This window comes from Bos indicus, chromosome 11, assembly GCF_029378745.1.
Source record: "Bos indicus isolate NIAB-ARS_2022 breed Sahiwal x Tharparkar chromosome 11, NIAB-ARS_B.indTharparkar_mat_pri_1.0, whole genome shotgun sequence".
Taxonomy (NCBI): domain Eukaryota; kingdom Metazoa; phylum Chordata; class Mammalia; order Artiodactyla; family Bovidae; genus Bos; species Bos indicus.
In genome coordinates this window covers 30,661,886-30,676,942 of record NC_091770.1, presented here as the reverse complement: position 1 = coordinate 30,676,942, position 15,057 = coordinate 30,661,886, and the positions used below count along the sequence as shown (strand labels likewise).

General features: G+C 37.2%; 1 protein-coding gene across 2 annotated transcripts in view; it reads right to left on the bottom strand.

The window, feature by feature from the left end:
• Positions 1-15,057, bottom strand: part of GTF2A1L (general transcription factor IIA subunit 1 like) — a 48,814-nt gene that overhangs the window by 7,848 nt on the left and 25,909 nt on the right. For both annotated transcript variants that reach the window (XM_070798617.1, XM_019970124.2), the window contains exons 7-8: positions 5,616-5,876; positions 4,849-4,938 (exon numbers count right to left, since the gene is read on the bottom strand). In XM_070798617.1, the coding sequence (XP_070654718.1) occupies positions 4,849-4,938; positions 5,616-5,876 (351 nt within the window). The remainder of the gene's footprint in view (positions 1-4,848; positions 4,939-5,615; positions 5,877-15,057) is intronic.

Genomic DNA, 15,057 nt, shown 5'->3' with positions numbered 1-15,057 from the left:
ATTCAGCATGTTTATCAGTGACCTTCATTTAACCCTTTTTCACTGCACATCTTAATCTCAAAGTTTTTCCCTTGACTGTTAGCTTATAAATTTTAAAGTTAAATCTCATATGATAATCAAAGTCAGATAAAATATACTGAAAAGCAAACAAAAAACCCAGCTCTTCTCAAAGTTTAATGAGCATGAAAATCACCTGGGAGTCTTGTTAAAATGCACTTTTGATCCAGTACTCCAGGATAAGACTCAAAATTCCTTATTTTTAACACTCTCCAAGGGAAACTGATACTACTGGCCTTCAAAACACACTAAGCAGTAAAGCTCTTACAAGACTACTACTGAAGTTTTTCAATTTACTTGAGTTTGGTTACATTCAATACTTCTTCAAATAAGACAACTAGTAACCAGAACTTGAAAGTTATTCTTTCATAAAATTTCACTAAAACAATGGTTCCTCCCACCCCACTTTGATTGCAGATACATTCTCTTTGCTAGCTATCTTCCAACTTTCTCACTTCCTTTTCAAAAACTTTTCAGTAGTTCCCCCAATGTCCTGGTTTTGTATTGTTCTTAAAATATTCACTAGTTAGAGTGCCCTCAGACAACTAGATTTATTAACATGCTACATCCTCAGTCGTGTCCGACTCTGCAACTCCGTGGACTGTGTAGCCTGCCAGGCTCCTCTGTCCATGGAATTCTTCAGGAAAGAATACTGGACCAAGTTGCAATTTCCTACTCCAGGGGATCTTACTGACCCAGGGATCAAACCTGCATCTTCTGCATTGGCAGGAACACTCTTTACCACTGTGCCACCTGGTAACACTAAATATCAAACACCACTCTTTCTATCTACCTAACAGGTTGTTGGCAAAAGACAATGTATAAGAAAATACTTTGGGGACTTCCCTGGTGGTCTAGTGGTTAAGAATCCACCTTGCAGTGCAGGGGACATGGGTTCAATCCTTGGTCGGGGAACTAAGATTACACCTGCCACAGAGCAACTCACCCGGTACCACAACTACTGAGTCCATACACTGCAACAAAAGATCTCACATGATGCAGAGAAATCCTGCAAGCCCAACTAAAACCTCAAACAGACAAATACATACTTTTTAAAAATACTTTGAAAAATATAAAGCACTGTGTTAATTAACTGCAAGCTATTTTCCACAGTGCAGTACCACTAAGGATACTGGATCCATAATGGTCTAGAAAACTATTTGTGACTCTGTGGAATGCAAATATAATTTAATGCCTTATATAATGCAACACACTGTTTATAGAATGCAATACACTATTTATAAGAATAAGAATCTAAACAGTTTCAAACCAAGACCAGTTCCTTTTCTATTACCTCTTCCTTCTTATGTTTATGTTTACTAGCATATAAATTGCCATTTTCTATATATATAAAATGTTATAGGAGAGAAGATCCTATTTTTAGAGAAAAAGATTTATTTTTACAGCAATTCAAAATATCATCTTCTGTTTGACCTGAGTATATTGAAATTGTTACTGAAAAAAAGTGAAAGGTATAAATATGTATTAGTCATCAGGGAAATGCAACTCAAAACCACCAGATACCACTTAATACTCACTAGGATGGCTAGAATCAAAAAGTCAGATAACAAGTGTTAGTGAGAATGTGAAGCAATCTAAACCCTCATACACTATTGACAGGAATGAAAAAACAGTACAGCCATCTTGGAAAATAGTCTGATAGTGCCTTAAATTATCACTGTATGACCCAGGAATTCCACTGCTAGGTATATACCAAGAGAAATGAAAATATATAGTCACAAAAAAAACTTGAATATTTATAGCAAAATTCTTCCTAATAGCCAAAAATTAGAAAAAACTCAAATGTCACTCAGCAGATGAATGGATAAGCAAATTGTGGTATATCCATTCAAAGAACTAATATACATCAGTAAAAAGGAATGAAGAACAGTTACAAGCCATGATATGGATGAATCTTGAAACACTGTGTGTGGCAGAGGAAATCGGTTATAAAATACCACCTATTATAAATTCTTTTCATATAAAACTCCAGAATAGGGAAATCTACAGCAACAGAAAGTACATTAGTAGTGCCTTACTACTGAGCACGGGAGGAAATGGAGCAGTATGGGAGTGAGAACTAAAGGCAATAGGCTTTCTTTCTCAGGTGATGAAAATTTTCTAAAATTGACTGTGTTAACAGTTTCAGACTGTGGTGCTAGAGAAAACTCTTGAGACTCCCTTGGACAGCAAGGATATCAAAGCAGTCAATCCTAAAGGAAATCAGTCCTGAATATTCATTGGAAGGACTGATGCTGAAGCTCCAATATTTTGACCACCTGATGCGAAGAGCTGACTCACTGAAAAAGACCCTGATGCTGGAAAAGATTGATGGCAGAAGGAGAAGGGGGTGACAGAGGATGAGAAGGTTGGATGGCATCATCGACTCAATGGACATGGGTTTTAGCAAACTCCGGGAGACAGTGAAGGACAGGGAAGCCTGATGTGCTGCAGTCCATGGGGTCACAAAGAGTCAGACATGACTGAGCAACTGAACAATAACAATGGTTACACATATCCATAAATATACTAAAAATCATTGAATTGTACACTTTAAATAGGTAAAGTGTATAGGGCATCTTCAACTCTCCCTTGTCAATCATTCTCTCATATCCAGCTAACTACTAGATCCCAATGATTCTTTTTTCTTTTTCTTAATTTTACTGAAGTATAGCTCATTTATAGTGTTTTTCTTCTGTACAGCAAAGTGACTCAGTTTATACACACACACACATATATATTCTTTTTCATATTCTTTTCCATTATAGTTTGTCACAGGATATTGAATACGGTTCGCTGTGCTATACAACAGGACCTTGTCATTTATCCATCCTATGTATAATATTCTATCTCTGTTAACCCCAAACTTCCAATCCTTCCCTCCGCTACCCCCACTCCTTGGCAACAAGTCTGTTCTCTACATCTGTGAGTCTGTTTTCATTTCATAGATATGTTGATTTGTGTTGTATTTTAGATTCCATATGTAAGTGGTATTATATGGTATTTCTTTCTCTGTATGATTTACTTCACTCAGTATGACAATCTCTAGATCCATCCATGCTGCTGCAAATGGCATTATTTCATTCTTTTTTGTGGCTGAGTAATATTCCATTGTGTATATGTACCAAATCTTCTTTATCCATTCCTTTGTAGGTACACATTTAGATTGTTTCCAAGTGCTGGGCTATTGGATTGTAAGCAGTGCTTCTATAAACATTGGGGTGCAGGTATCTTTTCGAATTACAGTTTTGTCCAGATAAGTGTCCAAGAGTGGGACTGCTGAATCATAGGGCAACTCTAATTTTAGTTTTTTGAGGAACCGCCGTACTGTTTTCCATAGTGGCTATACCAATTTACATTCCCACCAACAGTGTAGGAGGGTTTCCCTTTTCTCCACACCCCCTCCAGCAATTGTTATTTGTAGACTTTTTAATGATGGTCATTCTGATTGGTGTGAGGTGGTACCTCACCGTAGCTTTGATTTGCATCTCTCTCAAACAAAATCCAATAACACGTAAAAAAGGTTCACACACCACAACCAAGCTGGACTCATCCCAGGTGCGCAAGGATGGTTTAATACACACCAATCCATACGATATACACATTAACAAAAGACAGGACAAAAACCATGTGATCCTCTCAACAGAAAAAGCATCTGATAAAATTCAACACCCATTAATGATTAAAAGTGATTACCCTTATGAAAGGGCGTATAGAGGGAACATGTCTCAATATAATGAAAGGTATTTATGACAAACCCACAGCCAATATAATACTCCACAGTGAAAAGCTGAAAGCCTTCCTGCTAGAATCTAGAACAAGACAAAGATTCCCACTCTCACCACTTCTCTTCAACATAGTATTGAAAGTCCAGTGATTCTTCCAACATAATCTCTTAATTCTTCTATGTTCTATGCTTCCATCTTTAGTCTGGGCTCTGTTACTTTAGGTACCATCCCTGTTCTTCTTACTATTTGCCACTTCCAAATTAATAAAGCCAGTTTTTAAACCCAATTGAAATTTTCTCAATATCATCCTTAGAGGGCTAATGTCCACCAAATCAAGTTTGAATTTTCCCTACCAGGATTTTGGGTTTTCCAAGCTGCTTCAACCTCTGTCCCCCACCCAGCCTCATTTCCTAAAATATTCAAAAGGAAAACACTTCATTCAAGGCAGAGTTGTCTCTTCACTCTTCCTTATAATTCTACATGCATTCATTTCTCTGCCTTTTATTAGGCTATTCTACTCTCCTGAATGCCTACTCTCCATACTTATCTACATCCTACAAATCATTCAAGACCTATTTAAAAGCCCCACATCACCCAGGAAGGATTTGTGGAGAACTCCAACTACAAATGATTTCTTGCATTTCCCAGCCACTTCTAGGACTTAACTGTCTGTGCCACTTATCTTAGCATTTGATTTACATGCCACTCATCTTGGTATTTGATTTACATGCCATGTATTTTAGTATTTGATTTATCTGTCACATATTTTAGCTTTTGATTTACCTACCATCTTATTGTATGCCATTCTATTATTCCATACAGAAACATCTTGCTTCAATAAGATTGTCCCCTCTTTAAGACAAGGACTGTCACTTTTTTGGTATCACTGAGACCACACAGCACAGTGTTAGACCCAAAATACCCCTCAAATTTATAGAATTAACTATCTGTTTGAGATTAATTTAACTGAATAAAAACTCATCGTAGTATTTCCTGTCATTTTGCTTACTTTCTCCTATAAATGCAATTAATCAATCCAAAGTCTAAAAGGTGAGTACAGTACCTTATCATACTGACAGACAATCACATTATCCATGTCAAACAGGTCTGGCACATCCTGCTCACTAACATCATCTCCAGAATTTAAAGGGTCCTAAAGATGAAAGATAGTCACATTAATGAATTTTATGATACTCTGAATTTTTTAAAGATAGAGGGACATATTCTGTCTCTCCCAAGTGCAAAGAATAGTACTATGCTTAAAAGTCAAACAGCCTGAGTTTGACTCCCAGTTTGACCACTCAACAACCACAAGACTGACCTATTTGGCAAGCTATTAAAACTCCTCATATCTCAGTTTTCTCATTTGCAAAATGAGAACAGTAATAAGAGCCATAGGGCAGTGGAATGTTAAATAACAAAAGGCAATACGATTTAGTATGGTAACTGGCACATATGTAAGACCACCATAAACGATAGCTAATAACACTTATGCTTCTTAATTATCACATTCCACGAAGATTTCATGGCGTATATTAGGATTAGAGCAAAACATTATGCTTCTACCCTGGCTGCCTTCTTTAACTTCACTCCCATCCCTTCAAACTCCCACTACCTCTAGTTAAGACTAACAAATATAGTAACTGATTCCTAAATACTGATTTACATTGCAGCTTAAGGTCAAAAGCTTAAATACAAGTACAAATACAAGTCTCACTTTAAAGATTAAAGACAGCATTGATCTGAACTGTTATTTCTCTTGGTTCCAAAGTATATTAGAACACAAATGCTATAAATTTTTAAAACTTTCAACTCAAAAATAATCCTTACTTCTTCCAAAAGGTCTATCTCAGGGTCTTCATTATCACTACTGTTCACACTTGAATCTTCATTTGATACACTGCCAGTTTCTTCTTCAGTTACCTTCAGGTCTCCTGCATCAATAATCCCAAGCAATCCATTCTCATCTACATCTCTTGTATTTCCTATTTCATCATTGGAAGATGTTTCTCCAGTTCCACCTATTTGAATTATCTCATTAACGTCACCATCAGTTACCCGAATGCTTAAATCCATCTCAGAACTGGAATCCTAAAAATAGAAAGAAATGCAATAAAGTTTTGTAAGTCAAAGGAAGTATACAAAACACTGAATCAGCAAAATATAAAATTACATAAGCATTTCGTAAGTGGCTTCTTAAAATATATTTCTCCCTAGTCAGGTGATGTTCCCTAATTTTGAATTTTAGAACATTGCTAGCATTTCTACATAATATGGGGATAAATTTATATTTAAATTGTAAATAAACTCGCAGTCATACATAGACAGAAATCAGTTGTCTGCTTTCCAGTAATATTTATCAGTTTTTATACATTTCTAATTTTAAAAAGATATGCAACAAGCAACAAAGGTTAACTGCATAGCACAGGGAACTATAGTCAATATCTTATAATAACCTATAATGGAAAATAATTTCAAAATTAACATGTTTATACATACAACATGTGTCACACAAAAAAGAATTCTACTTTCTTTTTGCCAGTTCTTCTAAATGTCCTGCTGCTGCTGCTAAGTCGCTTCAGTCGTGTCCGACTCTGTGCAACCCCATAGACGGCAGCCCACCAGGCTCCCCCATCCCTGGGATTCTCCAGGCAAGAACACTGGAGTGGGTTGCCATTTCCTTCTCCAACGCATGAAGGTGAAAAGTGAAAGGGAAGTCGCTCAGTCATGTCTGACTCCCAGCGACCCCATGGACTGCAGCCTACCAGGCTCCTCTGTCCATGGGATTTTCCAGGCAAGAGTACTGGAGTGGGGTGCCATCGCCTTCTCTGCTAAATGTCCTGTGGACATCTAATAACAATCTATGAGATACAAAATTTTAAATACATTTGTGTAGAATATGATTAATATAAATTAAATATAAATCTATTACATTTAAATTATAAATGATATTTCAAGATGCTCTTATTCTTATTTTTTCTGCATTTGATAAAATATTCTCAGAGAAATGTTCATATGTCTTACTATGATTATATATTTTTTTTATTTTCCCTTATATTTCTTCTGATATTCTAGTGGTTTATGATGTCTATCTTCTTGGTGAACTGTACCTTTTATTATTAAAAATATTCATCTTTGTTTCATTTAAAATAAGTAATTTTTTAAAAAAAGAAAGCCCAGAAAAAAAAGTATCAGCTTTTATACAAACTAATGTAAAATTAAATAATACCTCTAAAGTTTTAACTGTTTTATTTTAAACAATAATTCAACAAAGTAGAAAGGACAAGTGACATCACGTTTAATGGATAAATTAAAAATATAAAGGACTGTACTAACTAGAATAAGCCAAACACTAAAAGAAAATATAAATCAAAACTGACAGAAATGAAAAGATTAAGACAAATCCACAATTATAGTTTGAGAATTCAACATTCCTCTCCACAGTAATCAATTTAAAAACTAGACTGAAATTCAGTAAGAATGTAGAAAATCTGAACAACACAATGAACCAACATAACCTAACTGGCATTTACAGAAAACTACTCCCAAAGAGCTAAATGCACATTCTTTTCAAGAGTACACAGAATGTTCATGAGATGTATCATATTCTGGACCATAAAACAAACCTTGACAAATATAACACATACAAAGTATATGTTCACTTAGCAAAAGGAATTATACCAGAAATCAGTAATAGAAAGATCTGGAAAATCCTCAAATATTTACAAATTAAACAACACATTTCTAAATATCCATGGGTCAAAGAATAAGTCACAAGGAAAATTAAAACATAATTTTAACTGAATGCAAACAAAACCATGACATTGTAAAACTTGAGATGAACCTAAAGCAGTGCGTAGAGGGAATTTTATAGCATTAAATGATTATATAAGAAAAGAAGCAAGTCTCAAATCGCTGACCTAAAATTCCACTTTAAGAAATTAAAATGAGAAGACCAAATTAAGCTCATAGCAAACAAGGAAATAATAAAAAGGAGCAGAGTAATTACATGAAATTAAAGTTGATATCAGTTCAAAATAGACTGTTAACAACTTTAACCACAAAGAAAACATGGAATACACACAAAAGAAATGAGAAAGGAATCAAAATGTGTCATTACAAAAAATCAACTACACACAAAAGAATATAATAAGGGAAGAAATGAAGGTCAAAAAAGCTAAAAGACACACAGAAAATAACAAAATAGCAAGAATAACTCCTCCCCTATCTGTAATTACTTTAAATGTAAATAGATTAAACTCCCTAATCAAAAGTAACAGTTTGGCAGAATGGATAAACAGTACCCAGCAATATGCTGTCTACAAGAGACTCAACTTAAACGGAAGACACACACAGGTCAAAAGTAAAACTATGGAAAAAGACATTCCATGCAAATAGTAACCACAAGGGTTGGGGAAACTATGCTAACATCAGACAAAAAAGACTTTAAGTCAAACACTGTTAAAAACAAATAAATTATATTATGATAAAAGGATCAATTCATCAAGGAAATATAACAATTATAAACATATATGCACCAAACATCAGAGCTCCTAAATATATGCAACAAAAAGGGAGAAATAGCTCTGCAATAATAGTAGGACATTTCAATACTCCACTTTCAATAATGAATAGAACCACAAGACAGAATATCAATAAGGAAGTAAAGAACTTGAACATGACAGACTAATTACACCTAACAAACATAAACAAAATATGCAAAGCAGCAGGACACACATTTTTCTCAAGTTCACACAGAACATTCTCCAGGATAGGCTGTTAAGTTAGGCCACAAAAAAGACTGAAATCATACAAAGTATCTTTTTTTAATCACAATGGAATGAAACCAGAAATAAAAGCAGAAGGAAACCCAGAAAATCTACAAGATAGAGAAGTTAAAGAACAGTCTAAAAAAAATTCAATGGATCAAAGAGGAAATCAAAAGAATCAGAATCTTCTGTCAAAAGATAAAAAATATCTTGAGACAAATGAAAACACAACACACCAAAACCTATGGGATACTGCAAAACAGTGCTCAGAGGGAAACTGATAGCTGTAAATGTTTGCATTAAAAAAAGAAGAAAGATCTCAAATTATTAATAATAATTTTAAGAAACTAGAAAAAGAAGAAATAATAAAGCCCAAAGCTAGTAGAAGGAAGGAAATAATACCAAGTAAAGCAGAGATAAAGAAAAGGAAAACAATAGAGAAAATAAAATCAGGAGTTATTTCTTCAAAAAGATCAATAAAATTGATAAATATATGACTCAACTGATAAAGAAAGCTAAAAATCAGAAGTAATGAAATTTTACTACTGATTTTACAGAAATAATAAGAACTGTAAGAGAATACTATGACTAACTGCATGCCAACAAGCTAGATATCCTACATGAAATGAACAAATTCCTAAAAACACATAACCTGCCAAGACTGAATCATGAAGAAAGAGAAAATATACACAGACTTACAATCAATTATGAGATTGAATTTAGTCATCAAAAAATCTCTCAACAAAGAAATGCCCAGGACCAGATGGCTTCACTAAAGAATTCTACTTTTATAACCTCAATCCTCAAAAATCCTCAAGCAGGGAATTTCCTAATGGTCCAGTGATTAGGACTCTTGAGTTCTCACTGCAAGGGCTAGGTTCAATCCCTAGTCAGGGAACTAACATCCCACAAGTAGCACAGAACAGCCAAAAAAAAAAAAAAAATTCTCAACAAAATACTAACAAAATTCAATAGCACATTAAAAGGATCACACACCTTGGCCAAGTCAGATTTATTCCTGAAATGCAAAGGTGGTTCAAAACATGAAAAAGTAATATTAACACATTAACAGAATGAAGAGGTGGAAAAAACTACACAATCATCTAAATTAGTGCAGAAAAAGCATTTGAGAAATTCAACACCTTTTCATGATTTAAAAGAATTCAAACTAGGAATAGAAAGAAATTGCCTCAACATAATGAAAGTGAAAGAGGAGAGTGCAAAAGTTGGCTTAAAGCTCAACATTCAGAAAACTAAGATCATGGCATCTGGTCCCATCACTTCATGGCAAATAGATGGGGAAACAGTGTCAGATTTTATTTTGGGGGGCTCCAAAATCACTGCAGATGGTGACTGCAGCCATGAAATTAAAAGACGCTTACTCCTTGGAAGAAAAGTTATAACCAACGCCTAGACGGCATATTAAAAAGCAAAGACATTACTTTCCCAACAAAGGTCCGTCTAGTCAAAGCTATGGTTTTTCCAGTAGTCATGTATGAATGTGAGAGTTGGACCATAAAGAAAGCTGAGAGCCAAAGAATTGATGCTTTTGAACTGTGGTGTTGGAGAAGACTCTTGAGAGCCCCTTGGACAGCAAGGAGAGCCAACCAATTCATCCTAAAGGAAATCAGTCCTGAATATTCTTTGGAAGGACTGATGCTGAAGCTCAAACTCCGATACTTTGGCTGCCTGATATGAAAAGCCAACTCATTAGAAAAACCCTGATGCTGGGAAAGACTGAAGGCGGGCTAAGCGGACGGGACGACAGAGGATGAGATGGTTGGATGACATCACTGACTCAATGGACATGAGTTTGAACAAACTTCAGGAAATAGTAAAGGACAGGGAAGCCTGGCATGCTGCAGTACCTGGGGTCACAAAGAGTCGGACACGACTTAGCGATTGAACAATAATAATCATGATGGCAGGGTACATCTTCTTTAATTCTTAACAGAAATTGAACCAAGTACCTCCCATAAAGCAATGGCAATGATTATTTATTACCTAGCTATGTACAAGATCATCCTATGCCACTCTACTCTTACCTGGGGTGAAATACATCTCAACATATTTTGACAAATACAAAAAACAGATTTTGTTAAATTGGCTTTTTCCTACAAAGAAATAAAAACATCACATCAGGTCAGTTCAGTCACCGAGTCGTATCCAACTTTGCAACCCCATGGAGTGCAGCATGCCAGGCCTCCCTGTCCATCACCAATCCCAGAGTTTACTCAAACTCATGTCCATTAAGTCAGTGATGCCATCCAACCATCTCATCCTTTGTCTCTCCCTTCTCTTCCTGCCTTCAATCTTTCCCAGCATCAGAGTCTTTTCAAATGAGTCAGTTCTTCATACCAGGTGGTGAAAGTGTGGAGTCTCAGCTTCAGCATCAGCCCTTCCAATGAATAGTCAGGACTGATTTCCTTTAGGATGGACTGGTTGGATCTCCTTGCTGTACAAGGGACTCTCAAGAGTCTTCTCCAACACCACAGTTCAGTTCAAAAGCATCAATTCTTCAGTGCTCAGCTTTCTTTATAGTCCAACTCTCACATCCATACATGACTACTGGAAAAACCATAGCTTTGACTAGACACAACTTTGTTGGCAAAGAAATGTCTCTGCTTTTTAACATGCTATCTAGGTTGGTTATAACTTTTCTTCCAAGGAGCAAGTGTCTTTCAATTTCATGGCTGCAGTCACCATCTGCAGCCACCACCTGCAGTGATTTTGGGGCCCAAAAAGTAAAGTCTGTCACCGTTTCCACTGTTTCCCCACCTGTTTGCCATGAAGTGATGGGACCAGATGCCATGATCTTAGTTTTCTGAATGTTGAGCTTTAAGCCAACTTTGCGCTCTCTTTCACTTTCATTAGGAGGCTCTTTAGTTCTTCTTCACTTTCTGCCCTAAGGGTCATGTCATCTGCATATCTGAGGTTATTGATATTTCTCCCGGCAATCTTGATTCCAGCTTGTGTTTCATCCAGTCCAGCATTGCTCATGACGTACTCTGCATAGAAGTTAATTAAGCAGGGTGACAATATACAGCACGTACTCCTTTCCCGATTTGGAACCAATCTGTTGTTCCATGTCCAGTTGTAACTGTTGTTTCTTGACCTGCATACAGATTTCTCAGGAGGCATGTAAGGTGGTCTGGTATTCCCATCTCTTTCAGAGTTTTCCACAGTTTATTGTGATCCACACAGTCAAAGGCTTTGACATACTCAATATAGCAGAAGTAGATGTTTTTCTGGAACTCTCTTGCTTTTTCAAGGTTGGCAATTTGATCTCTGGTTTCTCTGCCTTTTCTAAATCCAGCTTTAACATCTGGAAGTTCATGGTTCACGTACTGTTGAAGCCTGGCTTGGAAAATTTTGAGCATTACTTTGCTAGTGTGTGAGATGAGTGCAATTGTGTGGCAGTTTGAACATTCTTTGGCATTGCCTTTCTTTGGGAGTGGAATGAAAACTGACCTTTCCCAGTCCTGTGGCCACTGCTGAGTTTTAAAATCTGATTAAGAGATATTCATTTTGAAGTATCATATAGTGACTTAAAAAATATGTGCTCAATTAACTAAATCAATTCAAATAACTATCAGTATGATGATTTATCTTAGAGGAATATCAGGATGGATTTGGAATTTTTTAATGTCCCAATAATTCTAATGGGTGTCCCAAGTGGCACTAGCGTGGGAGAGGTAAGAGGCGCGGGTTCCACCCCTGGGTCAGGAAGATCCCCAGGAGGAGAGCATGGTGACCCACTGCAGTATTCTTGCCTGGAGAATCCCAACTACAGAGGAGCCTGGCAGACTACAGTCCAGAGGGTCACAAAGAGCCAGACACGACTGAAGCAACTTAGCATGCATGCACACAATAATTCTAATATTTAGCCAGAGCTGAGAATTATTGAGCCAAATAAACTCGTCACAGATCCTCCCTTTTAAAGTTTATATTCTAATATACATATATATCTTTCCCGCTCAGGTGCTGGGTCCGCAGATATTAATAAAATATACCTCTCCATGCACAGAGGACATTGTAACATATCTTTTAACTACATTATGACAGATACATGCTTAAGGGGCTATGATGATACAGAAGAGATACATCCAAGCTAATAATAAAAGGGGAGTGGTTAGGTAGAAAGGTATTAAAATAAGACTTCTGGAGAAAGTAATAGATGGCTAAGTAGGAATTAACCATAAGGAAGGATGGTGGGAGAAAAATCCAGGCACAAAGCTGAGGGGACAGCAAAACCAAAGAGAGGCAGGAAACAACAAAGTCAACACAGCTAATTGCTCGTGGTTTGTTGTTCCCAATAAAGCAGTAGGTATGAAAGGAAGGAAGAGTAAGAAAGAAACGCAGAAAACATGGAGTCCTTGTGCGCCACACTGAGTGCTGGCCTAGGAGAAGGAGACTGCCAGGGATTTCTCAGCAGAGACAGGGTTACTCAGGATCAGCAGAGATGTGGGGTGTGCAACCATGGGAGGCTTTGCACAAGTCCCCTCGAGGTAAGAGAGCTTATAGAAAGAAGGCAGTTGGGAAAGCTGCAGTAAACAAAGATCCCACTGCTTTTCATTGCTTAAGTTGTTGTCAGGAAACAAGAGGGGTCTTTCTTCTGGCTGGGCTCTGCCATCGTCACTGGGTGTGAAGAGTGCCCCCTGTAGGTCTCCCAACAGTATTTAATCAAGGTTTCTATTAATGTTTTTTCACAAGGAGTTTAAATTTTATCCTGTAGCTTGATGGGCAATCAGTGACATGGCAAGCGGGCTGTATGCTGGGTAAATCTATGGTAGAGAAGAGGAGCAGAGATCATAGCAAATGTGCACTGAGTTCTTACCATGTGCTAGGAAGTACACTGCTGAGCACTTCACACTGATTTTCTCACATAATCTTCCCACCATCACAGTTCTACGGTAGATATGATTATCTTTATTTACAAATGAGGATATAGAAACTTGCCCAACTCACATGGTTATTAAGGGATATAAAAGGAATCCAAAACATTTCTCATCCCTGAATCTTTTAAGTTCTAGGATGGGTGGATTGGGAAGAGTGGAATAAGAACCCACAAAGACTATAAGGCTAGTAATTAGTTAGAAACTATATTATCCCAAGTGAGAGACAATTAAGGCAATAGATGGAAAAGAGGGAATAGACTCCAGAAATACTTGGTTTTAAAGGATGTCAAAAATCATATGATTCAGTCTTTAAAAGGAATGAAATTCCTTTATATGCTACAACATGAATGAACCTTAAAAATGTGCTAAGTAAAATAAACCTGTCACAAAAGCACAAATATCGTATGACACCGTTCACAAGGTACCTGCTGCTGCTGCAGCTGCTAAGTCGCTTCAGTCGTGTCCGACTCTGTGCGACCCCATAGACGGCAGCCCACCAGGCTCCCCCATCCCTAGGATTCTCCAGGCAAGAATACTGGAGTGGGTTGCTGTTTCCTTCTCCACACAAGGTACCTAGAGTAATCAAATTCATAGACACAGAAAGTAGAATAGAAGTTACCAGTAGCTGAATGGAGGGGGTAATGAGAAGTTATTTTCTAATGGGTACAGAATTTCAGTTGGGGGATGATTAGAAAGTTCGAGAGATGCACAGTAGTGATGGCTGCACAACAACGTAACATACTTAATGCCACTGAACTGTACACCTAAAAAATGGTTAAAATGGTAAATCATATGCTATACAGTGGACCCCTGAACAATATAGGTTTGAAATGTGCAGGTCCATTACACATGGATCTTTTTCAATAAATATGTACTACAAGATCTGTGATTGGTTGAATCCATAGATACAAAGGGCTTCCCTTGTGGCTCAACTGGTAAAGAATCTGCCTGCAATGAGGGAGATCTGGGTTCGATCCCTGGGTTGGGAAGATCCCCTGGAGAAGGGAAAGGGTACCCACTCCTGTAGAGTCAGACATAACTGAGTGACTTTCACTTTCATGGATACAGAGGGCTGACTATAAACTTGTACATAGACTCTTCACTGCAGAGAGCTCAGGGTCCCTAACCCCTCTGCTGCTTAAGAGTCCACTGTATGATAAGAGAACAGACTCTATATGATTTCAATACTTTCAGTTCAGTTCAGTCACTCAGTCGTGTCCAACTCTGCTACCCCATGTACTGCAGCACGCCAGGCTTCCCTGTTCATCACCAACTCCCAGAGCTTACTCAAATTCATGTCCATCGAGCTGGAGACTGAAGCTCAAGAGAATAAGAGGATTGGAAATGCACTTATCAATAAGAAGATCATCGTTAAAACCATGATATTGCATGAGACTGCCCACGGAAAACATGAACTAAGAAACGAGCTGAGGATAGAACCTTTAGGAAACAGGAAGGGCAGATAAAGAGGAGTCATGAAGGAGATAAGAAGAAGCAGTCAGAAAGGTAAAAGAGAAGGCAGCAGAAATAATATCTGGGAGAGGGACAATGAAGATGGTGGGGAGAGAAGCAAGAGATGAAAAGGAGCTGGAGAAGATACACCAT